Source organism: Phascolarctos cinereus, unplaced genomic scaffold, assembly GCF_003287225.1.
Source record: "Phascolarctos cinereus isolate Bilbo 61053 unplaced genomic scaffold, phaCin_HiC Scaffold_726;HRSCAF=1367, whole genome shotgun sequence".
In the NCBI taxonomy this organism is placed as follows: domain Eukaryota; kingdom Metazoa; phylum Chordata; class Mammalia; order Diprotodontia; family Phascolarctidae; genus Phascolarctos; species Phascolarctos cinereus.
The window spans coordinates 299,168,477-299,193,697 of NW_027556098.1; the positions used below are offsets into that span (position 1 = coordinate 299,168,477).

At 35.5% G+C, this 25,221-nt stretch overlaps 1 protein-coding gene and 1 pseudogene across 1 annotated transcript in view; both read right to left on the reverse strand.

Moving 5' to 3' along the window:
• Positions 1–25,221, reverse strand: part of CWF19L2 (CWF19 like cell cycle control factor 2) — a 119,792-nt gene that overhangs the window by 75,273 nt on the left and 19,298 nt on the right. The window contains exons 4-8 of the mRNA XM_020996131.2: positions 22,029–22,142; positions 21,421–21,543; positions 15,875–15,968; positions 1,852–1,967; positions 861–1,573 (exon numbers count right to left, since the gene is read on the reverse strand). Coding sequence (XP_020851790.1) covers positions 861–1,573; positions 1,852–1,967; positions 15,875–15,968; positions 21,421–21,543; positions 22,029–22,142 — 1,160 coding nt within the window. The remainder of the gene's footprint in view (positions 1–860; positions 1,574–1,851; positions 1,968–15,874; positions 15,969–21,420; positions 21,544–22,028; positions 22,143–25,221) is intronic.
• On the reverse strand, positions 7,615–8,833 carry LOC110214967 (glutaminyl-peptide cyclotransferase pseudogene; annotated as a pseudogene).

Consider the following 25,221-nt stretch of genomic DNA (forward strand, 5'->3'; position numbering starts at 1 on the left):
AAAACTGTAATCCAGAGGTATCAAACACGAAGTCCAAACCCACTCAGCATTCCCTAGTTCAGCCAGAACTAGATTAAAATTGGGAAACGTTTAACAAAAATAAATAAAAATATACTAAAACATACTTAATATTACATTTTAAAACTAAGTCAGTATGTTGTCCATAGGAATCCTTATGTATGGACTGTTGTTGTTCAATCATTTCAGTCACACTGAACTCTTCATGACTCTACATGGGGTTTTCTTGGCTAAGATAACAGAGTGATTTGACATTTCCTTTTCAAACTCATTTACAGATGAGGAAACAGAGGAAAACAAGGTTAAGTGGCTTGCCCACGGTCACACGGCTAGTAAGTGTCTGAGGCCAGTTTTGAACTCAAGAAGCTAAGTCTTCCTGGATCCAAGCCTGGTACTCTATCCACTGCTCCATCTAGCTACCCATGTATAGAGTAGTGGCCCCGATTTCTATTTGAGTTTGACACCACTGAGGCAATCCATTTACTTACACTTACCTATCAAGTACCAATGATCAAATCAACCATGACATTTCTTTTAATGCCCAGGACTGGTAATAAAATTACAAGACCAGAACTGATGTGATTTAATTGTACAACTCAGATATTCAACCTAATCCATAAACTCAATGCTTTTATCTTAATGCATTCTAATAATTATCTTATAAGCATAGATTTATATCAGTTATATATGTGTATAACTTATCTCCTCTGTTATACGATAGGAAATTTAAGGACGCATACTCCATCTGTTAAGAGGTACTTCAAACACCCAATGAGTTACTGAGTTTGATGGGCCTTCAATAAATATTAAGTAACCAAAATGAAAAACAAATCACAAAATACCCAGATAATGAAGTCTTAGTTTCCTGTAGAAATTCTCTTTTCTCAGGGAGAGGACTTGGATTTTCTTCCTGTGATTTTTCTTTCATGTTCTTTGAAATTTCTTGAATATCAGCAGTACTTCTACTGGGTTTAAATAACTTTTGATCTGAATTTTGTTTCTCTCCTCCTCTGTTTTCATGGCTCCATGAGAATGAAATTTGTTCAGTGCTTTCATCAGGTTTTAGAAAACTATGACTCAAAGAGTTTTGACCTAACAATGCTGAGTAGCTAGGTGGTTCAGAATTTCTACTACGAAATGATAACTCATCATCTTCAGAGGGTCTCAAGAATTTGTGTTTGGTACGTCCAAGTAAAGAAAAATCTTGTTTTTTCCTTGAATCATAATCTTTTCTCCATTGATATGATTCACTTCTATCTGTTTCTATAAATTGTGACCTATTGTCTCTCTCATGTCCTCTAGATTTATCTTTACTAGATACTTGATCATTTTTCATATTTACTTTGCTGTAACTGTCACTTGAATATTCACTACAAGTGTCCCTGTTGGTATCACCTACAACATGTTTCTCCATATTTTCTTTTTTGCTTTCTTGACCACTCTGCTCTAATTTATGTGAGTATCTTGACTTTCTCCACCGTTCTCTTCCATAGCTGTCACTTTTTGGTGCTGCTTTTTCAGCTTCTTCTAATCTCAACTGAAATGTCTCCATTGACTACAAAAAAAAAGAGATACATGTATTTTTAAAATGTTTTAAGATTAAACTCTGAAATAACTTGAGCCTATTTGTCTCTAAGGTTTATGGTAATTATATCATTAACTCATTTTATGTGCTAACAATTCTGAGTATAAATGTCTTCACTAGCAAGTGAATACCAGATTTAAAATAAAGTTTCAATTAAAAGCCTTCATGGAAGACAACAGTGACAAAGGTAAAAGGGTTTTAGTTAATTTCCTTCAATTAAAAAAATTCCTCAAAAAAGAGACACTTACCCCATATCTCTCTGCTACAACATCCTCAAAATTTCGATTTTGTTTCTCAGCTTGTTCTTTCATTCTTTGGTAGGACTTTTGAAGCCAACTTAATCCACCATCTTCTACCATTGAAACTAGAGGGCAAACAATTTGGAATTGTATTTTAATGTGGTTTAAATTATTACTTCTATAATCTGTATTTCCAAAAAGATAATTAACTGAGAATAACTAGGCAATTAGATTTTTAAATATACATACGGTAATATTTGAAATGTCAAAAGAATGTAAGAAAAGCTTCCATATCTCAGTTCACTATTTGAACTTCTTATGGTGAACTTTAGGGAAGGCATGGATAACAGAATGAGTTCCAATCTGCATAGCTGGAGAGAATTAACTTCACTGATTAGATCACAAAACTATTGGAACATTAGAGTATTTTAACATAATATTATCCACAGTACCTACCAACTCACCATTTGTGAGGAAAAAATGAGATAATGTAGGTAAAGTACATTGAAAACCTTAAAGCACTATATTCATGTCAGTTGTTTTTAGAGTTCAATCCAATTCAACAAATTAAGAGTTTAATAACTGTAACACAGGACGCTAAATTTTAAGAAATGTGAGTATACATAACATCCAGGCCCCAGCTTCAAGATGTTTACAATATAGCAGCAGATATAAGACAGAGAAAAAAGGCATCTGTGGGATAAAACAGCAGAAAAGAAAATGCTATAGGAGTTCAAATAAGAGAAATATTCAGTGAGAAAATGAATAAAAGATTCATGGAAGAAATCATATTTCAGTTGGGTCTTGAAAGATGGGTTGAATTTCAATAGTAACACATCAAGTAATCAATAAGCATTTATTAAACATATACTATCTGCCAAGCACTGTGCTAGGCTTTAGGAATACAAAGGACCAAAAAAACAAACAAAAAACAATTTCTGCCTTTAAAGAGCTTCTATAGAAGAAGTCAACATTATACAGATAATTTTTTTTTAATATCTAAAAAGGATCGAGATAATAGGAAGGGGAGAGGAATACAGGACCATTAGTACTAGCACCTGAGAGAATTAAGAAAGAATTTAAACTAAAGCTCAAAGGAAACTAGGGATTCTGAGGGGCAAAAGTAAGGAGGCAGTATTTTTCAGGCTTGGGGAACACATTATGCAAAGGCAGAGAGCTGGGTGATAGGTCAAATAAGCAACAAGAAAGACAGTTCGTACCAAGACAAAGTCAAAATGGGTACATGATTTACACATAAAGGGTGATACCATAAGCAAATTAGGAGAGCATGGAAAATTTACCTGTCAGCTCTATGGATGATGGAAGAATTTAGGACCAAACAAGATATAAAGAACATTAATGTAAAACAGATAATTTTGATTATATAAAATTTAAAAAGAAGGAAAGGTGGGAGGGAGGCATAGAATTTGGAACTCAAAACTTTTATGTAAAAAAAGTTTTAACATATAAATGGGGAAAAAATAAAATATTATTTTTTAAAAGAATAGTTTGGTTGGACCAAAGATTGCTATGTAATAGCCTGAAAAGCTAAGCTGGAACCACGTTGTGAAAAGTTTTAAATACCAACCAGAGGAGTTTGTATTTGATCTTATAAAGAATAGGCTGGGGCTAGACACACAGATCTGGGAAGCTCAGCAAAGAGATGATAGCTGAAACTATGGGAGTTGATCAGTGAAATGATGGAAGAGAATAGGACCCAGGATGGAGCCGTGTGGGACTACCACAATTAGTGGGAAGGACCTGGACAAAGATCCAGCTAAGAAAACTAAGATGGAGTGGTCAGAATGGTTTAAAAAAAAAAAGCAGCAGAGCAATATCCCAGAACCCAAGAAAGAAGAAAGTATCAAAGAGAAGAGGGTGATCAATAGTGCCAAAGGCTGCAGACAGGTCAAGAAAGATTAGGATTAAGAAAAGGCCATTAAATTTGGCAACTGAGAGACCACTGATAAATGAGAGCAGTTTCAGTTGAATGATGACATCAAATACCAGACTGTAGAGAGTTAAGAAAAGAGAGAGAGAGAGAGGGAGGAAAAGAAGTAGAGGTGACTACTGTAGACAGACCTCTCAAGAAGTTTAGCCATAACAGGGAATGATATAAAAAAAGTAGCGAAGATGGATGGATCAAGAGAGGTACTTTGAGGATGGTGGAGACACAAGCAGGTTTACAGACATCAGGGAAGCATAAACAGATATGGAAAGATGGAAGATAAGTGACACAGAGTAGGAATAACAAAGAGAATAATCTGCCAGAGAAGATGGGATAGAATGGGGCATATAGAGGTGTTTGCCTTCTCAAGAAGGGGCACCTCTTCTTCTGCCCCTTTTTACCACATTGGTAAAAAGGAAAATAATGACCAAAATGACATCACTGTGTTATAGTCAAGTTACATAGTGTCTGACTGTGGCTGATCAGACAAATACGAGCTCGGAATATTCTACCACAGGTCGGGCACAAATAGTCCATGCAAACATTTGGGGTGGATTCTCTAAGTTTGCATATCTCGAATTTCTTTGGCGCTACTTCAATTCTGCTTTGCTCATAGAGCACAATGCCTTCTCTGATGCAGGCACACCATGCTGACTGGTCCTGTGCCACTGTCTCTCGTGTCACACAATCAATTCTAAAGTTCTTAAAGAGAGATTTTGAGAGTGCCCTTGTATCACTTCTTCTGACTATAATGTGAATGCTTGCCCTGTGTGAGTTCTCCACAAAACTGGCTTTTTGGCAAGCATACATTTTGCATTTGAACAATGTGGCCAGCCCATTGGAGTTGCACTCTCTGAAGTAGAGTTTGAATGCTTCGCAGTAGGGAAATTAATCAAATATCAAATGATTTAATATGTAAAGGGCACTGCAAACCTTAAATTCAGTACTACATAAATACTAGCTATTTTTACTAATAGTCATGCAACTCCATTAGTAATAAACATTTTCAAATCAATTGCATCACCATATAAATAATACTATTTCTTAGATATTAGTGTTAGATAATTTAGTGATCACCTACCCTATTCTCAAGAGTGTGTTAATCCCATAATTAGAAATAATAGTAATTAAATGTCTGTTAGTGAGATTATCAAAATTTATTTCTAATTCTTTCATATCAGAAGAAAGTTAACGAGAGCGGGGAAAAAACAAGTGATTCTTAGCAATTATTCTGAGTATACTAAAAACTATTCAGTAATAGAGGGGAAAAAACACACCACAAAAAAAAGCACAGGAAATATTAATGAGTCAAGATGGTTTGTCAACAATATTCTCCACTAACTACAATGTAATCAAGATTTCTACTAAGGAAATGGAAGAAAATTAGCTGTCATTTTTTATTAGGATTTCAAAGAATTACTAAACTGTGATGCAAAAAATTAATTCCATATGCAGTACAATAAATTATGCTGTGTAGGTAATGATTAATTTCCTAAACCCTTCCAAATAATTGTTTACACATACATTTAATTATCTCTCAAAAACTAAAGATCAAATTTATTATCTCTATGAATGACATCGAATTATAACTCTAGCCCTAATCGCCCTCTTCCTAACTCCAGTCCCATATTACCAACTGTCTCCCGTCTGAGTGGGATTGAGACCACCTACCCAAATAAAAATTCAGAGGTTTCTCTCAGTAGAAAAAGAAGTTTTATTCCAGCAAGTCTCGCACGAGAATTGGGCATCACCTACCCAGAGCAGACTGAAGTAGGGAGGCAGGATACAAGCAGCAAGTAAGCAGTTATATACCCTTAGACAAACAACTCTAAGAAACCCCCCCTTGTTTACCTCAATCTCTTCAGCCTCATTGGTTGAGGTGAGACCTTACACTACATTTAGAAACTAACAGATACTTTTTACCCAAAACAAGCTTCAGAACTAGAAGATTGCCTTATTTGGTAAAGATAAGGCTGGGGTGATGGTTACAAAACAAGGGAGGGGGTGTGCAACAGGTGTATGACCCAATTACATGATTTACGAGAAAACGAAACTTAGCCCCTACTGATACTAAAGCCCCTAACTAAATTTTTGGGAGTATAGCTTCCATTTTATATGAGAAACTTGCAGTGGTCCCACACTCATCCATGTCTATATGAATGCCCTATAGGCATTTTAAACTCAGCATATCCAAAAAAATAACTCACACTACCACCACTCTGCCAAAAAAAAAAATCCCATTTCTAAACTATAACATTTTTATTGGTGACATCATTATCCTTCCAGTTCTGCAGGTTCAAAAACACTGGTGACATGATTGACTCTTCCTATTCCCTAATCAACACATCTAATCAATCACCAAGTTTTAACAATTCTATCTTTACATCTCTTGCATGACATAATTGAACATTTTTATCACCTTCTGCCCAGACTACTGCAATGCTTCCTAATCACTCTCCATACCTCCAGTCTCTTCCTTCCTTTAGCCATACTGTATATAGCTGCCAAAGTGACAGTCCTAAAACATACCTATCACCTCCCCTACTCAAAAATATTTAATTATATTCCATTGGCTGTAGGATAACACACAAAATCCTCACCTATCACTTGGAACCCTCTACAATAGAGCTTCCATACATGTTTCCTGTCCTATTCCTACTCTTCTCCTTCACACACTCTACAATCTAGTCAAACAGGCCTATTATCCTTTCAACATACACGTCATTCCATCTCCTGACTCCATATTTTTCCACAGACTGTTCCCCAACACTGGAATGAAGTTCTTCCTCACTTCCACTTCATAGCATGCCAAACTTCCTTGAAAACACAATTCAGATGTGGCCTCCTTTCTTACTCACCTCAGTTTTGAGAACTCTTGAAATTATTTTGTATACTTTGCACTTACTTGTGGATATATTATATTCTCTCTACTAGAATGAAAGCAAACACTATTTCATTTTTGACTTGGTATCTACAGAATCTAGTACAATGCCTTGCATGTGACAGGCATTGTCATGGAGACAACTAGGTGGCATGGTGGATATAGCATTGGACTTGGGAGTCAAGAAGACCTGAGTTCAAATCTTGTCTCATACACTTATAAGCTACATGACCCTAAGCAAGTCATTTAACTTCTCTTATCCTCAGTTTCCTCAACTATAAAATGAGGATAATGACAGCACCTTCTTCAGACGGCTATTGAGAGAATCAAATAAAACAGCCTATGTAAAGCTTTTGCAAACTTTAAATCATTATATAAATGCTAAAATTATCATAATTAGCAAGTGTTAAGTTGAGTTTAATGGACCTAAATAGGCACACATATCCTGAATTTTTAAAAAATTTAAAAAGTAAAAATTTTTTGAAAATTTTAAGTCTTTTTTTTTTTGGAATTTAATTCTGATTTTAATTTTCACACACACACAACATACATACCCCTAAAAACAAAACCCCACAATGATTTCTCAAAGAGAATTTGAGTTCCTTTAACTATATCTGTACTTTGTCTTATATGAAATGAATTTCAATGTGTGAAAAATCACAAAACTAACTCTACAAATTGCACATAATATCATCATTGAGTATTGTTTTTGAAGACTTTGGAACTGAATATGTGCACCTAATTTGTTCCAGTTGCTGGGTATGTGGGGAGGTTTAAGGTTATTCCTTTGAATGTTTTATGCTTTTGCCTCTAGGAGGAAATGAAAGAATGAGGCTCTTTTAGGACCCAGAAAGAATGTAGATTTTAAGGACTACACATTCAAGACCATCTTTAGAATAAGTTTCTATAGGAATTGCCCACACAGAACTTTCTTAGGGTAAGAATTTAAAACCAGACGCAAATGTCTGACACCATGTTCCAAGTAATTAATCCCCCTTCCCCATAACGTGCATGTTACAAATGAAGATATTCAGACACGAAGACTTGTAGGATTTTGTTGAGATTGTTGATATTTGGCTTATCCAGATTTTCTTCATTGTCATCCACTGTATGCCAGACATCAGGGAAAGGAAAGGGTATCAGATGTAGAATTGGAACACCTCTTCTTAAAAATGGAATATGGTCGTCCTGGATTTGTTCTCGGTACATATGACCCTGGAAATACTGTGTCTCCAAATAATGATCCTGAAGGAAACCCAATTCATGTAGCTTTTTTTCAATTGCCTGAAGTCTTCTATACCATCGAAGAGAATTTTGAAGATAACTAGGAAAGTTCGGGTTTGGAGCACCTATTAAATCCAGTAATACAAGCAAATCAATGCCATGCAGTTGGTTGGTATCTGTTGCTCCAGGAGGATGTGGAGTTAATTCCATTTTCGCCGCTAAATGCCGAGAGCCATAGAGGGAATCCTGAGGAGACCAGTGAAGAAAAGCCTCTTCACCACCAAAGAAAATAAGCTGAAGAGAAAGATCTGGCCTGGAGGCTGAAGAGTTCTTCAGAGAAAGGAGGTGATTGTCCAAGGCCCAGGCTAGCTCCAGCAACATTGCACAGGGTACTGCTGAATCAGTGGCTCCCACAAATATTCTGCTGTCTCACTGTGGAAAATACTTAGAGTCACAGTGGCAAGCAAGTACCAAGTGGCGTTTGGCATTAGGGTCAAGGGTGCTGATGATATCTGAAAAGGTCCGGTATCCATAGGGTGTGTAACTCAGGAATGTATCCACTTCTAAGTTCCAGTTGGCTTGGAGTCTATGAATTCTCTGCATGATGTGCCGACGAGCAGCATAACTTCCTGGTGATCCTGGATATCTCTCTATAAGTAGTGGTTTTAAGTCATTCTGCCACATTTCAGAAATATTTGTGCCTTCTGCAATTTTCTGGATATCAGTTGTATTCAAAGTAGCTGCCTGATGTTGGTTCTTCTCCTGCGTCCAGGTGGTGGAACCCCTTTTGTTCCCACACACATCATAGAGAAGGGAGGCTGTTGCCACTAGCAGGTAGATGATCCTTGTTGGACGCCAAGGCTTTGCTGCCCCATTCCTGCGCTCACAGCCTAGCATCTCTGATGCTACCTGCCCAAGGCTGGGAAAAGTCATTTTAAAAAGGCAGAAATAAAGTCTGACCTACTGCTACGATAATTAGTACTATAATATATTTATATTTCCAGCCCTTGCTTGTTCCTATTATGTGCTTAGTCTGACAGAACACTAAAATCAATATTTTACCTGTAATAAAGCTATATCTATTTTTCATGTAACTTTAACATAAATTACTATATTTGTGACCAACAAACACTCTTTGAAATAAGTAGAATAAGTAAATTATAATCCCCATTCTACAACTCAGAAAACTGAGTTGGTGTTAAGTGAGTTGCCCTGAGCCACACAGCTAATAAGAAGCAAGAACCCTGCATTCTTTCACCAAATGCTTATTACACTCTGGCCTCTTGACCATCATTTGACACTTCTCCCTACCAAAGTTTTACTCCACTGACTCATGATGGCACAAAGGTTATCCCTGAACTGAAGACCATCCAGCAGAAAACAAGCCTCTACCAAAGCGCAAAAAATGTGTATATACTGCGTGAATTTCTAGCTGTGGTTTGAGATCCAAAAGTCCCATTAAAATACTGCCTACAATTTAATAAAAGTTTAGCCACAACAAGACCATCAAACTAAGTTTGCACTGATCTACATCAGTGTAAATAATACCCAAACCAACAAAATCAAAGAACCACAGGACAGAACACATCAATACAGTGTGACTACTCAATATACTATTTGACTTCAAACACAGTGAGAAAACTGTGGTATATATAGGTCCAGATCAAGATGGTAACATCAGTGGGCAGCTAGGTGGCACAGTGGATACAGCTCCAGCCTTGGAGTCAAGAGAACCTGAGTTCAAATCTGGTCTCAGACACTTACTAGCTGTGTGACCCTGGGCAAGTCACTTAACCCTGATTGCCTAAGTTTAAAAAAAGATAGTAGCATAAAAGGAAGTATTTTTTCCCTAGTTTGCACATCCTCTCTACAATAATCTAGAAAACACACAAGATGAGGAAAATTAAGTTTTTTTGTGTGTGTTTTTTTTAATTTGGTAGAAGTTTATTTTCCTATATCTGTTACAAGTACAATATCATAAAGGGCTGACAACTGACAAATTTAATCTTTAGTTCCCTATTAGTCTGGTTCTTTTATACATGCTAGGTGTTCTACTGCATCATCAAAGAATAGATAGAGACATAAAACAAGATTTAAGTGCAAAGCACTGAAGGAATTAACTGTTTACTTCAAACTTCTAGCTAGGTGAAAAATGACACTGTATAAACATATGACATTGATGACTAATCATGGCTTACCAAGAAAGGTACAAAATGAAAAGAATTTCTAGGGGGAAAAAGATCCAGAGGCTTAATACTTACTTAAAAGGTCAAAATTTATAAATAAAAACACTCTTGCAGTTATTTATTCTAGAGTGACATTCAGTAAAAAATTTCAATTTGATCCTTTATTTACAAAAGTGGGAAAAGGCATTTTCTAATACAAAAACAACTGTCTTAACAATAAGTGTAATTCAGTTGGCAGTGAATGCTGAGGTCTAAAACCACCAGTGGTTCAAATTAATGACTTCTCAAATATTAAAGATTTTAATACATACTTTTAACAAACTTGGGGCAGATGGAAGAATTTGATGAGATGAGCAAACAACCACTTTATCCCTGAGAAACATTAAGAGCTAAGCAAGGTAACTGGTGCCATTCTGAGACTTAAAGTATACAAGATAAAGAAAAAAGAGGGATGGGGAGAGAAGGAAAAAAATTAAAGAAGGGAGAAGATAAACACATGAATATGCTGAGGAATATAAGAATGCCCTTACCACAGACTACTAACCCTTAGATCAGACAATACCTGAGTTAGCAACAGAAAAACTTCTGATTTAGACTGATTAGATAAATCAAATAATAATAGTTTTCAATTCAAGGAGTAAAGCTTTCCACTCTAGGCTCTTGTGGAGATAATGATGACTGACAATGATGATGACAATGATGACCAGCATTGATAATGGCTAGCATGTATATAATGCATTTACATACTAAGTGGGGCAGGTAGGTGACTCAGTGGATAGAGCATCCAGGACTGGATTCAGGAAGATCTGAGTTCAAATCTGACCTCAGAAATTTCTAGCTGCATGACCCTGTGGCAAGTCACTTAACTCTGTTTGCCTTAGTTCCTCATCTGTAAAAGTAGCTGAAGAAGGAAACAGCAAACCACTCCAGTATTTCTGCCAAGAAAACACCAAAAGGGGTCACAAAAAGTTGGACACAACTAAAATGACTGAACAATAATAAAGCATGTCAGGGACTGTGCTAAACTCGTATTATCTCATCTGATCCTCAAAACCTGAAAGATAGGTGCTATTATTATTCTCATTTTACAGTTGGGGAAACTGGGGCAAATAGAGATTAAGTGACTTGCTCGGTCACACATTTACTAAATACCTGAGTCCATAACTGAACTCAGGTCTTCCTGATTCCAGGCTCAATGTTCTATCCATTGCACCACCTACCTGCCCCTGCAGAGGCCTCTTGTCCTTAGTTCACTCCGTGTCTCACATAGGTAAAAAGTACTCCATGATGAAGCAGACTAAAAAGAGGCTAAAAAAGAAATATAAGCTCTGATCCTCACCAAAACCAATGACCAGCTAACTTCAAATTCCAGAAGTAGTTATGTCATTTTCACATTCCTTGATGATAATTTATTTGAGAGTAAAAGGGCTGGCAAAAGGAGTTAATGCAATCTGCTAATCTGTAGTTCAATCGTTTTCAGTCATGTCCAACTCTTTGTGACCCCATTTGGGAGTTTTCTTGGCAAAGATACTAGAATGGCTTGCCATTTCCTTCTCTAGCTCATTTTACAGATGAGAAAACTGAGGCAAACAAGGTTAAGTGACTTGTCCAGGGTCACTCAGCTAATAAGTGTCTGAGGCCAGATCTGAACTCAGAAAGACAAATCTTCCTGACTCCAGATCCAGGTACTCTATCCACTGTACCACCTAGCTGCCCAAATTTGCTACTTAGAACCCTCTGAATGACAAAGGTAGTGAGGCTTTAGTGTCACTCACTTTGACTTTAACCTAGTACTTTTTAAAGAAATAGTATTTTATTCAGAAACCCCCCAAAAAAAGAGTATTTCTCTCACTGCCGTTGTACATGCATATCATGTCATGATTACAAACACCAACTTCTAATTTACCATGGATCTCTTAATATGATGCAAGGCAACAGAAAAATGGGGAAAATCTAGAAATTTAAGTTAACATTGTTGTTGTTATTGTTATACTAACTGAAAAGTTCCAATTTATAATAGTGAGAGATAGCTACGAAATGTGTAGGCACAATGTATACTAAACTTCAAATTCTCTAATAAATTGCTAAAGTAAAAATAAAAGAAGGCAAATAAACAGAAAACTTAACAAATTTTTTGGGGGCAGACAGTGCACTCAAAAAGCTAATAATGTCCACAAGTCTTAAAGAGATGAAGAAGTAATGGAAAAATACTGTTTAGATTCTCCCTGTTCACATGAACTATACACAGCACTGTCAAAACAGAAAACTTGATTTCCTTGGTCAAACAGAACCACATTGTTACACAAAAAGTCATTTTTCTTTCTTTTTTTTTTTTTGGTTGATGAGGCAATTGGGGTTAAGTGACTTGCCCAGGGTCACACAGCTAGTGAGTGTTATGTGTCCTGAGGCCGGATTTGAACTCAGGTCCTCCTGACTCCAGGGTTGGTGCTACATCCACTGCACCACCTAGCTGCCCTAAAAAGTCATTTTTCAAAAGAGAAATTATCACCAGGATAGAAAGGTTACATATGTAAAATTGTTTAAATGCTTTGTATCCATCTGCTGGAAAATAACAGGATCACCATAAGGTTGGCATGTATTTTTAAAAAGCTATAGAAGGGATATTCTTCCAATACCAAATACCTAATCTTTATTTTAATATATTTCATAAACTTCTCCAGATACTTTGAAACTAATTTTTGTTATTAAACTGAAGTATTCAAAAAGGCAGTGTATTTATGGGCAACTTCTCTTTTGAGTGATTCAAAATACAAAATCAACCAGCAAGTATTTATTAAGCTCTTTTGGGCACTGCAATTGGTGTTGAGGCTATAAAAGACAACAGTGATACAGTCCCTGCTCTCAAAGAACTTACATTCTGACAGAGAAAACAATATGTACATATATAAATATATAAAAAAATACATAAAAAGACACAAGATAAAGGTAGGGTGGGGTTGGTAAGATACTAGTAACCTTGATAAATGATAAATCTGTAAATATTTAAATGCATAAAAGTAAGCATTTAATTAAAATGCTAATAAATACTGTTTAAAAACAATTCACTCTCAGTATTAGTTTATATAACACTCCAAAAGAAACAAAAATAATTCAGCAATGTTTTTGTTATTTATCATAAATGTAAACACAAGGTGCTACTACTACTAATTCACATATGGTTCAAATACAAATGCATACAAATTGCAGATAAGGTAGATAATTAACAAATTTACTCAATCTTCTAGAGCCACTCTCTCTTTTCTATTCCTATTGCCATCACACTTATATGAAAGTCAATATTATTACCTCTCTGGACTACAGCAATATTTCCTAATAAGTCTTCCTGCCTCCACCCTTCCTTCTCCAACCAATTGTTCTTTCTGATATCAGAATAATTTTCTTTATGCATCACTGATTTTATCCTTTGAAACCCAAATTAACTTTCACCTTCCACTTAAAGGCTTCCCTGACTGCCTCTCTTCCACCCCCAGATCTACGGTCCCTCTCACTATTCTTCAACTTATGTATTTTTCATGTATTATTGTGTATGAAGGCTACATAAGTATATGTATTCTCCAACATCAATCAAGCAACAAGCTTTCTTTATGTTACTATATGCCCAGAACTGTGCTATATGACAGGGATAAAAAGACAAAAATGAAACAGTCCTTGTTCTCAAGAAGTTCACATGTCAGGAAAGACATGAACATAATATATAAATATATACAGAATAAACAAGGTAGTTTAGGGAAAGAGAACACTAGCAACTGAGTAGCAGGCCCAGCTTCATGTAAAAGGAATGTCTGAGTAGAGCCTTAAACGGTTAGGAAAGTGGGGGACAGTCAGCGCAAAGGCACAAAGGCACAAAGTCAGGAGAGTGGGTGCTGCATATGAGAAATATCAATAAGGCCCACGTGGCTAGACTATAAAGCGCCAGAAGGGTTAGTACTTCATAATGATGCTGGAAAGCTAAATTGAAGCCAGATTATAAATGGCTCTAAAGTCAAACAGAGTTTATATTTTATCCTAGAGGCAACAGGGATTCATGGAGTTTACTGAGAAATACAGGGATATGGTCAGACCTGGACTTAGTAAAATCACTTGGCCAAATGTGTAGAGGATTAGAATCGGAAGAGACAACACTAGGACTGAGGTCACTGCAATATTGTAGTGGCAGCAACGTGAATAGTTAGAATGGGATAGATACAAGAGATATTGTGCAGGTAATAACAGTAATTTTGGCAACTGATTAGATATGTGGGGTAAACAGCAGAGTATAATGCCAAGTTTATGAATATAAATGACCAGAAAGATGTCCTCAAGAAAAATAAGGGAAATTTGGAAGACAGGAAGGTTTGGATGAAAAGATAATCAATTCTGTTTTAAACATGTCTAGTCTGATATGTCTATGAGACTTCCAGCAGAAAAATCCAACTGGCATTTGGTAATGTGGAAATGATGCTCAAGAGTGAAACAATTCTGGGAAGGGGAGATTGGGGGATGATCGATGTAGACCTATTACTCATTCATTATGTCAACACTTGAGGTCCTGAGGGACTACTGTGCCATATAACCATAATCATCTAGACTATGGATAGGCTAAAAGCACTATGGACAAATTACTTGGTAAATCCTACATAAACCAGGATACAAAACAGTATAAATATTTGAACCTGAAGTAGTCTTTTATTCTCATGGGGACTATTGTTGTCTCTGACTTCAGTATGACCTTGCATACAGGGACCTAGAAAGCTATACCTATCAATGCTGTGCTTCTGTAGTTAGTAAAGGTGGGGTTTTGGTATTTTGTTGTTGTTGTTGGGTTTGGGGGGAAGGGGGAGAAGGAATTAATCTGACATGCTGGCTCAATTTTTCCAAATTCTGACACTGTATATAACTGGCACATATGATAATTAAACCCATAGTGGAATAATTAAATCCCAACCAAATCATAAGCTCCATAAGATTAGGGGCCCTATCTTATCTAAATTTTGTAAGTCCTAGAGCATTAGTTTAGTACTCTGAGAACAATCACTTAATAAATGTTTGCTGAATTGATTTGAAAATGAAGAAATAGAAGACCCTGGGGGATCCTATCATAAGAGGAATAGAAGCACAAATCATGGTATATGAATGTAACCGTATGCTTTAATAAGTGAAGAAAGAGACAGTTTCAGAGAAACCTGGATGTATGTATGTGGAGTAAAGTGCACAGAACCAGATAAAAGACTTTATATTATAACATCAACAAGCATCAGATGAAGATTTTATCCTATAGCATCAATAACACAAAAATGGACAATTCTGAAAGACCAACACAATAATCAAACATAATTCCAGAAAATTAATGATGAAAAATACTGCTCACCTCATGACAAAGAGTTGGTGGAATTATATGCAGAATGTGGTACAAGCTTTTGGATATAGACAATAAATAAGGGAATTAGTTTTGCTTGACTATGTGTAAGGTTTTTCTTTTTTCTTTTATTTAATGGGGGTAGGGAGACTGGAGTTAAAAAATACTTAAAAATTTTAAAAGACAGAAAAGCAAAAATTAATGCAATTAACAGGAAAAAAAAGAAAATGAAGAAATAAGTGACACAAATTTGGAAGTGACACAGGTTATAATATTAATATTTACAGTCAATGGAGAAACTTGAAATTAACATTTCCCAAACCTTAAGTTGGGGCTCCTATTCTGTCTAGACTGCATAACATACCTACTGTTTTAAAAAACAAACTCTGGTTATTCCGAGAGAAATAAAAAAAACTAAAAGAAATTCACTTTTTTACCTTTAGCAACTGATGCTGGATTAGCATCTTCTGGTGGTAGGCCTGTTCCACCATCTTTCCAGTAGGGGTTCAGCTCTCTTTCAGAAAATCTAGACTACAACAAACAACATTTTCAGGAGTTAGAATTCAAAAAGCATACAGAATTCTTTTGTGTGTTATTAATAACTTGATCCATTATGATATGCTAATTATGATACAAATTGTTATCTTGGGGTTTATGGAGATTTTTTTTCCTTCCAGAAAGTTACATTTAAATAAGGAAAACTTTCAAAATGCTAACAATTTTAAAAGATATTATGCAGTTGGCATAAATTCTCATTCTACAAAAGTCTGCCATTCATACAAAATTACCTTTATAGAGATCAATTACAAAGTCATTTAATTTGAGTTCTATTCACTACAAAACTAAGGAGCTTGGGAAAATCATTTAACTTCTGTTGTTGTTCAGTTATTTTAGTTGTGTCAGATTCTTCATGACCCCATTTTTGGGGTTTTCTTGGCAAAGGTACAAAAGTAGTTGGCTATTTCCTTCTCCAGCTCATTTTATAGATGAGCAAACTGAGATAACAGGGTTAAGTGACTTGTCCAGGGTCACACAGCTAGTAAATGTTTGAGGCCAGATTTAAACTTGAGTCTTCCTGACTCCAGGACCAGTGTGCTCTATCTACTGAACCACCTAGCTGCCCCTTAACTTCTGTGTGCCTTATTAACTAAATCAGATTAGAAAATCTTATAGGTTTCTTTTAGCTTTACAATTCTATTTTTTTTTAGCAAATATACATTAAAGATTGATAATGTATTATAATAATTTTATTGTTTTCTACATAGCAAAATGCTAAATGTTTCTTATTTTTTGATATTTTTGGTTTGGCAGAATGACTTTTATATTTATATTTTATACGAAAAGAAACCCTAATACATTTTAAGTGAGCATTAAAGAATCATTGCCTAGCCAAAAAAAACAAAAACAAAAAATAGCCATCATGGGATTTACTGGGTTTTGGAATGAGTTACTAAATTAAGGTTATTTGATTTCTTTCTCTATTTAAAGTAAATATTATTGATTTTCAGGTAGAATAGTTAAGTTGGGATTTTTCCAGAAGGGTGAAGAATATGTGACCTGACTAAGATTCTTGCCAGTCTGTGCCTAAGTTCAGAAGGAGTACTTGAAATTTGGTAATGTTAATATATAGGTGGGAGCAGAGTCAAAATGATGGAGTGAAAGGTCACAACTGCCAAACCTCTCTTACAAAATGGCCACTGAAAACACTGAATAGAATTCTGAGTGAGAAGGCCAACAGAAAGTCACATGGAGTCATTTTTCCAGGCCAGGAATCTTAGGAAGATAGAAAGAGAGGCCTGCTACCACTGAGGCCGCATTTGAACTCAGGGCCGGTGCTCTATTCACTGCTGCCCCTCATGATCGCTATTTTAAACCTAGTGGGTAAAAGACAAAGGACAATTATCCAACTATCAAGACTTATGTCAAACTTTCAACACTTATCTACCTAAGCTCTTGTGATCTTTAAGGAGAGGAAATTTCAAAACAGGACACTTGAACAGCACTTGTTTATTCAGTTCTGAGGAGTAACTTTAAGAACAGAAAAAGAATATTATGCCAGTTACATAAAAATATGTATGCCAAAAATGAGAAATTGGAAACGGCAATTCAAAAGGATATAGATACTAATTTTATTAGAAAATTTAACAGCTACAAATCTATTGCCATTAGAAAACCAAAAGAACCCGGCAAGTGCCTTAGTCAGTAAAAATTATATTTACCTGACAAGCAGCCAAAGACAAGACTGGCATAGATTATAAATTCATTTGTAAAATCTTTGAAAGAAAGTTGACAGACAAGTATAGGCCATAAGATCTCATAAAACAGAGAAAAGCAATGTAGGTAAATTGGTTTAAAATAAGCCTAGCAAGAAATCCAAATAAGCAAATTCATCCTAAGGGTATATAAGGACAAAAAGGAAAGAAGGACAACAAAAAGGGAAAAAAAGAAAACATCTATAAAGTTTACTAAAATAAACTATTTTCACCAACAAGAACAGAGGAAACATCTTTGGATCTATCCATCACAGTCTTAGTTGTTAAAGGGAGTTAAAAATGGCACTATATAGACAACAAAGATAAGAGAAATAGATTGTACTAACTGTACATGCAAGAAACCTGTGCTATATACTCAAATGCAAGAGTTCAAGACACCAAAAGCAAGGGGAAAAAAATCTGAATGGGATTAATTCTAAGAAAAAAGTTACTGAGAAAATATCAACATCTACTAGTCTACATGCCTACTGAAAATTTTTATGTCTTTAAGTAAGTCAAAGATGCACTTAAAGATGATATTAGAGAAAAAATAGGCTTTCAAATGTGATATTCTACAATGGATCATATCTTCACCATTTCAAAGTTAACTGAAAGATACAGAGGAATATTAAGATCCCATAATGCTTATTGTTTATCATAAGAAATCATTTCATCTGATAGAACAAAATGCCATTTTAAAAGCTCTTTTCCAGCAATCTCCCTTCCACACACTGAAAATATTCAAGACTTGTTGAAATACACAATAGAAATACCCTGTTCAATGACTCTCTAATTATAAACATCAAATGAGGCACAAAACAGAGAAAGGTATGCTTGACAAAGGTATTAGGTCCAGGCCAGAATTCAAGTTAAAAAAAGTTTCTCTGTGGTTTGCCAGATGCTCTTGCTTGTGAGTGAAATCCTCTGTTCAGATTTTAAAGCCCTTTATAACCTTGGCCCCTTACCTTTCCAGTTTCCTTACACTTCACTCCTTTCCATGTGCTCTACAATCCAATGACACTAGCTTCACTGCTGTTTCTGGCACATTGCATTCTATCTTCTAACTCCTTATTTTTTCACTAGCTAAACCCTAAGCCAGAAATTCTCTCCCCCCTCAACTCTGCCTCCTGGCTTCTCTGTCTTCCTTCAAGTATTAGCTAAAATTCCACCTTCTGCAACAAGACTTTCCTGGTACTCCTTACTTCCCTCTAAAAGTATCTCCAATTTATCCTGTATGGATTTTATTTGTATTAGTTATTTACAAGATCTCTCCTTCTTTAGAATATGAATTCCTTGAAAGCAGAGACTGATTTTGCCATTCTTTGTATTCCTAGCACTTAGTATAGTGCCTGACTTAGTCAGAATGCTTAATAAATGGTTGCTAACGACTTACATGATGTCATGTTGATCACATCAATCACTGGAATATTTCAAAACCTCCTAGTAGAGATCTATAATGCCCCCAAATGTTTGGCTTGACCACCCACACAGGAAAGCACAAATGGACTAAGAATATCTATTGCCTATATTATGACATGTATGGAAAGACTATAGAGATTATCAATCAGTATGTATATCTGGGACAGAGAGTATAAACAGGCACTGAATCAGGCCCAGAATTAAAGGAAGAAAGTGGGCTAAGCTTAGTGCTTCTTCTATAAACTGGATCCTCATGAATGTCAAACATTATTGCTTAGCTTTAAAGAAAAGATACAAAACAACAGACTGAGGTCATGGGATCATAGATATAAAACTACAACGGACCTCATAATTTATCTAATCTATTTTTCTCATTTCAAAGATGAAGAAACTAGGCCCAGAGATGCTAAGTGATTTGCCCACGTTGACACATTTAGTAAGTAGCAATGCCTGCACTCAAACCCAGAACTATGACGACAAAACCAATGTACTTTCCAAGCAAGGGAAGGCTTGAGCATGCCTACAGACAAAGATGAAAGACAGAATGAGAAACTGAAGATGAGCAAGAGTGACAAAAATTCTGCTAAAACAAGGTCCTAGAAGAGATAAATGGGAACAGAATCAAAGATAGAAGTGGAGAAGTCTTGACAAGGAAAAAGATCTATTACATCCTACCAGACTACAGAGAAGGATGAGAACATGGATGAAATATAAAGGATGGTAAGAGACTACATGGATGACAATTTGCAGCTTAGGAATAATGAAATAACAAGGGGAGAAAAGATTCAAAGGAAGGAGATAGTGCCTGGTTGTAAAGACTGGCTGTGAGGGAGGGTAATTAAATCAGAAAAAAGGTAATCTGAGGAAGGAGAAACTATTAACAGCTTAGGGTGATAGAGGAAATAAAAGGTATCACAAAGTAGTAGATACCTGAACTGAATTAGAAAGTCTTCCTTCACTCCCTTACAGAAAATCTTCCTTCATTCCCTTACAAACCCCTACTTATTTATGCCCTTTCCCTCTTTAAACTATGTGGTTATCTACTTGTCTATAAACATTATATATACTCAAAGAGAATGTGAGCTCCTTAAGGGCAAGAATTGTTTTTTGTCTTTGTTCTTATTGTGCCTATCGTGCTTTGCACATAAAAGGGCTTAATAAAATGTTTGTCGAATGTAAATGAACTGTAAAATACTGAAGAATTAGTATGTAAAAATATTTTACTCCCTAATTCCCCTTTTTTTGCTATTCAACACAATAGGTATAACAAAATCTTGTATTACCTTCAATTCATCTGACCTGTGTTTAGCTTAGCCATTTTTCTATAAGTTGAAATACTTTTTATATTTATTTTCAGTTAAAGATTACTCCAGAAAGGGGTCGGGGGTGTGTATTAACTTTTTGTGTGTGTTATGGAACCCTTTGACTGTTGGTGAAGTCTATGTACCCCATCTAAGAATAATGTTTTTAAATACATAAAATACACAGGGTTGCAAAGGAAACCATATTGAAATAAAGATCTAATTTTATCCCATCTAAGTTCAACAGGCAACCTGAAATCTATAGAACTCTTGCTCTAGAAAATAACTGCATGATGCAATAAAAATACATTCTTAACACAATAATCTTTTTTAACCTCGTAAGTATTCAGGAAATGAAATACCATGTACTTATCTAAGAAAGCTAACTTCCTTAAGTTTTATTTGAGTAAAAATAATGGACTCTAATTATCAATGAAAAATGAAATTTTTTTAAATTAAATTTGTGTTTTAGATTTGAGCACAACAGTTTTTTAGAACTAAGGAATATCAAAAAAAACAGTCCAACTTTTTTAGAAATATTTCTATCTACAACTGCAAATCTAAACGTAGACTTATCTACTGGCAGAATGGTGTTGTACTAGGGATTGAGAATGAAACATACACACTTTCAAATTTAGCCAACGTACTGATTTGGTTTTTTCATAATATTTATTAGCTACAAAAGAGGGCTTTGGGAGTAGGAACTGGAGGGGAAAGGAATAGACTTGGTAGATAGTGATGCAAAAAGAGAAGAAAAGAACAATGTTGAAACATTAAAAATACAGAGAATGGAACAGAAGTAAGTTTAGAAGGAGACAGATACAACCAGCACAGTTTCATCACTATCATATACTTTAAAAAATCTGAAGAGCTCATAATTTCATATGAAATCCTCTTTTCCATTCTTTGTATATTGAAGTTTCATGTTATTTATGCTTGCTAAGTTCACAATAAGAAAGTTATTTTTTAAAGGGGAAAAAAAATTAAACAGTAATTCCAATGTCCCATTACCTGCTCAACTGCTTGGGCTTTCTCTTGCTCTGTTTTCTTTGCAGTCTCTTTTTCAGCTTTGAGTGATGATGATGATGATACAGTTTTAATAGACATAAAATCAAAAGTCATCCATTCATCTCTCTACGAAGAAAGCAAGCCATTTCAATTTAAGTGCTTAGAACTAAATTTCTATTAACTGACTTTTTATTTGCTGTTTTGTTAATCTTTATGTATAAAATATTCTTCTTTATTTCCTATGCATGCAAAAATATCAAAAGAATGAATTTTAAAAGAATGGATCAGTCAAGTTTAGCTAGTAAAGAGTTGCTACACTCAATACTAGAGCTTAATTTTCAGCTCCCAATTACCTAACTAAAGAATACCCCAAATAAGATGTCTGAAAAGTAAGGACAGAAATAAAGTATTTGAGAGCAGCTGCACTCTCCTCACCCCCCCACAAAAAAAACTTTCAGTAGAAGTAAATATCAAAAATACCACATATTCTTAATTGTGATCCAGAGGTTCCAAAGTTAATCTTTATCTTAAGAAATTAAATCATATTTTACATTAAAAAGTTTTTTTTATCATAAGAACACACATGCTTTACTAAAAGTCAGGCCACTCACCTGAACAATATGGGAATCTTCTGTTTTATCTGACTCTTCCTTCTTGACTTTCCAGGCTTTTTCTGTGGTAGTCGGCTGCAACGGAACTGCTTCAACCCATTCATCTTCAGAACTCTAAAAGTGACAAAATGCACAATGAAATACTTGTATGTGTATATTTTAGTATAAATTATAAAATCAGAGTGTGGAGTCACCTCATGATTAAGTGGAGACACCACAGCAGAAGAGTACATTTTCTAAACAAAATGCATGTAAAAAAATAGTTGCTGAAAGAGTAAAAAAGAGGTAAAACCTATAATTTTGATGCAATCTTACAAAATAACCAAATTACAGCTTCTTTCTTAATACAGTTCTGACAAAGAAATCATACTTCAGTACAAAGCTCCCATTCCACCTACCATCAAGCAGACAACAAACTATCAGGAATCTATTTGTTCAAATGTAACTGGCACTTGGGCAAAAGAGGGTATAAATAAGATGGGAGAAATCTGACCAGCTCCATACAGTGTCACTCCAAATAGGTACCAAAAAAAATGCTTTTTAATGACAGCATCTTTACTACCTCAAAAAAAAAAGAAGAGAAGCTGGTAAATTTTGCAAATTCTCCAGTGGATCTATTATCATCACTTCAGATGTTTCTTCCAGTGATGCAGGTCACATCCATACTGTGAGTACTTTGTTGGTCTTGCTTTCTCCTGACATCGCAAAAATACCAGTGGATCATTCAGGCTATCTATCTGCTAATCCTCACGCTTATGACACATAAGCAACAAATCTTTTTCTGTCATACACTTCCCAAATGACTCTTATTCTTCAAAGTTCCTCATAACAGCCTGCTCACACATATTGTGCACCTCTTTATGTCTTCTGTGTGGTATTTATTTTCAATTGTTTGGAGACTGTTGTGTTCCATGTATTACTGCCATGTAACTTTAACAGGCTATTAGTATTAAAAAGATGGGCCTTTTTCTTCTAGGAGGAGTTTGGGCTCACCACAGGAGCTCAGCAATTTCTCAAATACAATTCAGCCTGCTCTCCCCTTCCAGTTTAATTCTGTACTCATTTTTTTATCCATTTGTATTGTATGTTACAGGTAATACATACTAATTATATGAAGGAAATAACTAAACTGTGCCTACTGAATCCACTACAAATTTATGTTATGTCAAAACTGAGTCCTAACAAGGGAATCCTTCTCTTCCTTCTTAAAAAAATTGGTTATTTTACTCACCACAACGAATGTTTCAAACACTCTCTTCTCTTCTCTCTTCCCACCTCCCCACTCTAACCCCCACAGGCTCAGCACCTCCACTCATGCTTCGCTAAAAAAAATTAAAGTCATTCTCTAAGAGGAAGGGAAGGAAACAGGTTCAAATTTTATATATTCTTCAAATTCTTGGAAAGTAATGTTTCAAATAGTGAAAGGTAGAAAGTTTAAGCATACCAGAAAGGTTTTCCCAAGAAGGACCAAATATAGGATTCTAAAGAAAGCAGAAACAGAATTCTAGAGAAAAAAGATTATTTTTACTTTCTTTTGTCCTTCTGCTTCTATAGCCTTAAGGAGCTCAGATACAAACCATAAGGCTGGAAGCCAATTCTCCCATTATAAAATCAAATCAAAAGAAACTCCCAGAATTCTTTATGGCTTTGTACATGCACAATCTTCATTGGCTGGGGAATATTTCAGGATTTTCACCTAATCCTAAAGTTTGGGAAGAGGCTACTTCAGAACCCCTTATTAACTGTCGAATACAGGTACCCAGAGCCAACTAGCAATTTCAACCTGAATGCACAATTAGCAAAAAATAAGTGTTATCTCTAGTCAATACATTACTAGAAGAGTGTCATCCCTACCAAACAGATGAAATTAGACTCCTCCTAAGAAGTCTATAAGAAATTTGATTATTGTGTATCTGGAAAGAGCTTACCATATGTTAGAAAGTTTGTTAGATATTGGGAGAGACAACACCTCAAAGGAAGGCCTCATTGGCATATTTTTAATATTGAATCTTTGCCATCCACCTACTTAAGTATGCAACCCTATTAATCTGACTGGTACAAAGAATTTCAAAAAGGCAAATCAACATTTCTTAAAAGAGAGAATATGTATTCTAATAGATGGAATACCACTAAATAAAATTAACATAACATTTTTAGATACCAAGGGAAGGAAATTAAATTCAATTATGTATTGCATATTAATACTATCTCTTTTTTCCCCGAAGCATACAGGCAACTATATAAGAAAATTTTGAGCTTTCATCCCAGAGATAGATGGTAAGGAGATTGGACAGCTAGTCAGAAAGAGATTATAGTGGACCACTATATGCTACCAATCAGCACAGGACAAGTTACTATTTGGCAATTCCATTGTCCGTACCCACTTCTGAGTCACAGCTCCAGGGCAGAGAGGAGTGCATGTGCATGCAGCCTAAAAGGAGGAGGGGTTCTGAGGAGCAATAGCACTTTCTGCTACAAAGAATCAGGAGCCTTTCCTGGTACAAATCTGGAAAGCAATAACCACACCTCTCCCCAGACTACTTCACTTTGGAGGCACCAAAAACTTTCCAAACCCCCAGAACTAGCTGTGAAAACAGTAGCACCAAAAAAGTCTGAGGCTTGGGACAAGCATTCTGTCCCCATTCCGCCCTGGTAAGCAGAGCCCAATTTTAACATAAAGTTAAAAGTCAAGAAATTGGCTGGAAAAAACGAGCAAACAACAGCAGCAAAAACTTAACCACAAAAAATCTACTATGGTGACAGGGAAGGTCAGGACACAAACTCAGAAGACGACAAAGATATCAAAACAGCTACATTCCAAGTGTAGGGGAGGGAGGGAGATATGATAACTGGACACAAACCTAACAAGATTTCCTGGAAGAGCTAAAAAAAATTATTATTATTTTGGGGGGGCTAGGCAATGGGGTTAAGTAACTTGTCCAGGGTCACACAGCTAGTAAGTGTTATGTGTTTCAGGTCACATTTGAACTCAGGTTCTCCTGAATCCAGGGCCAATGCTCTATCCACTGCGCCTCCTAGCTGCCCCTAAAAAATTTATTTTTAAAATCAAATTAGAGTGGTAAGGAGAAAATTGGGAAAAGAAATGAGAGCAATGAAAGAAAATTATGAAAAGAGAAGTAAGAGCTTGGCAAAAGAGGCACGCACAAAAAAAAAAATACTGAAGAAAATAACA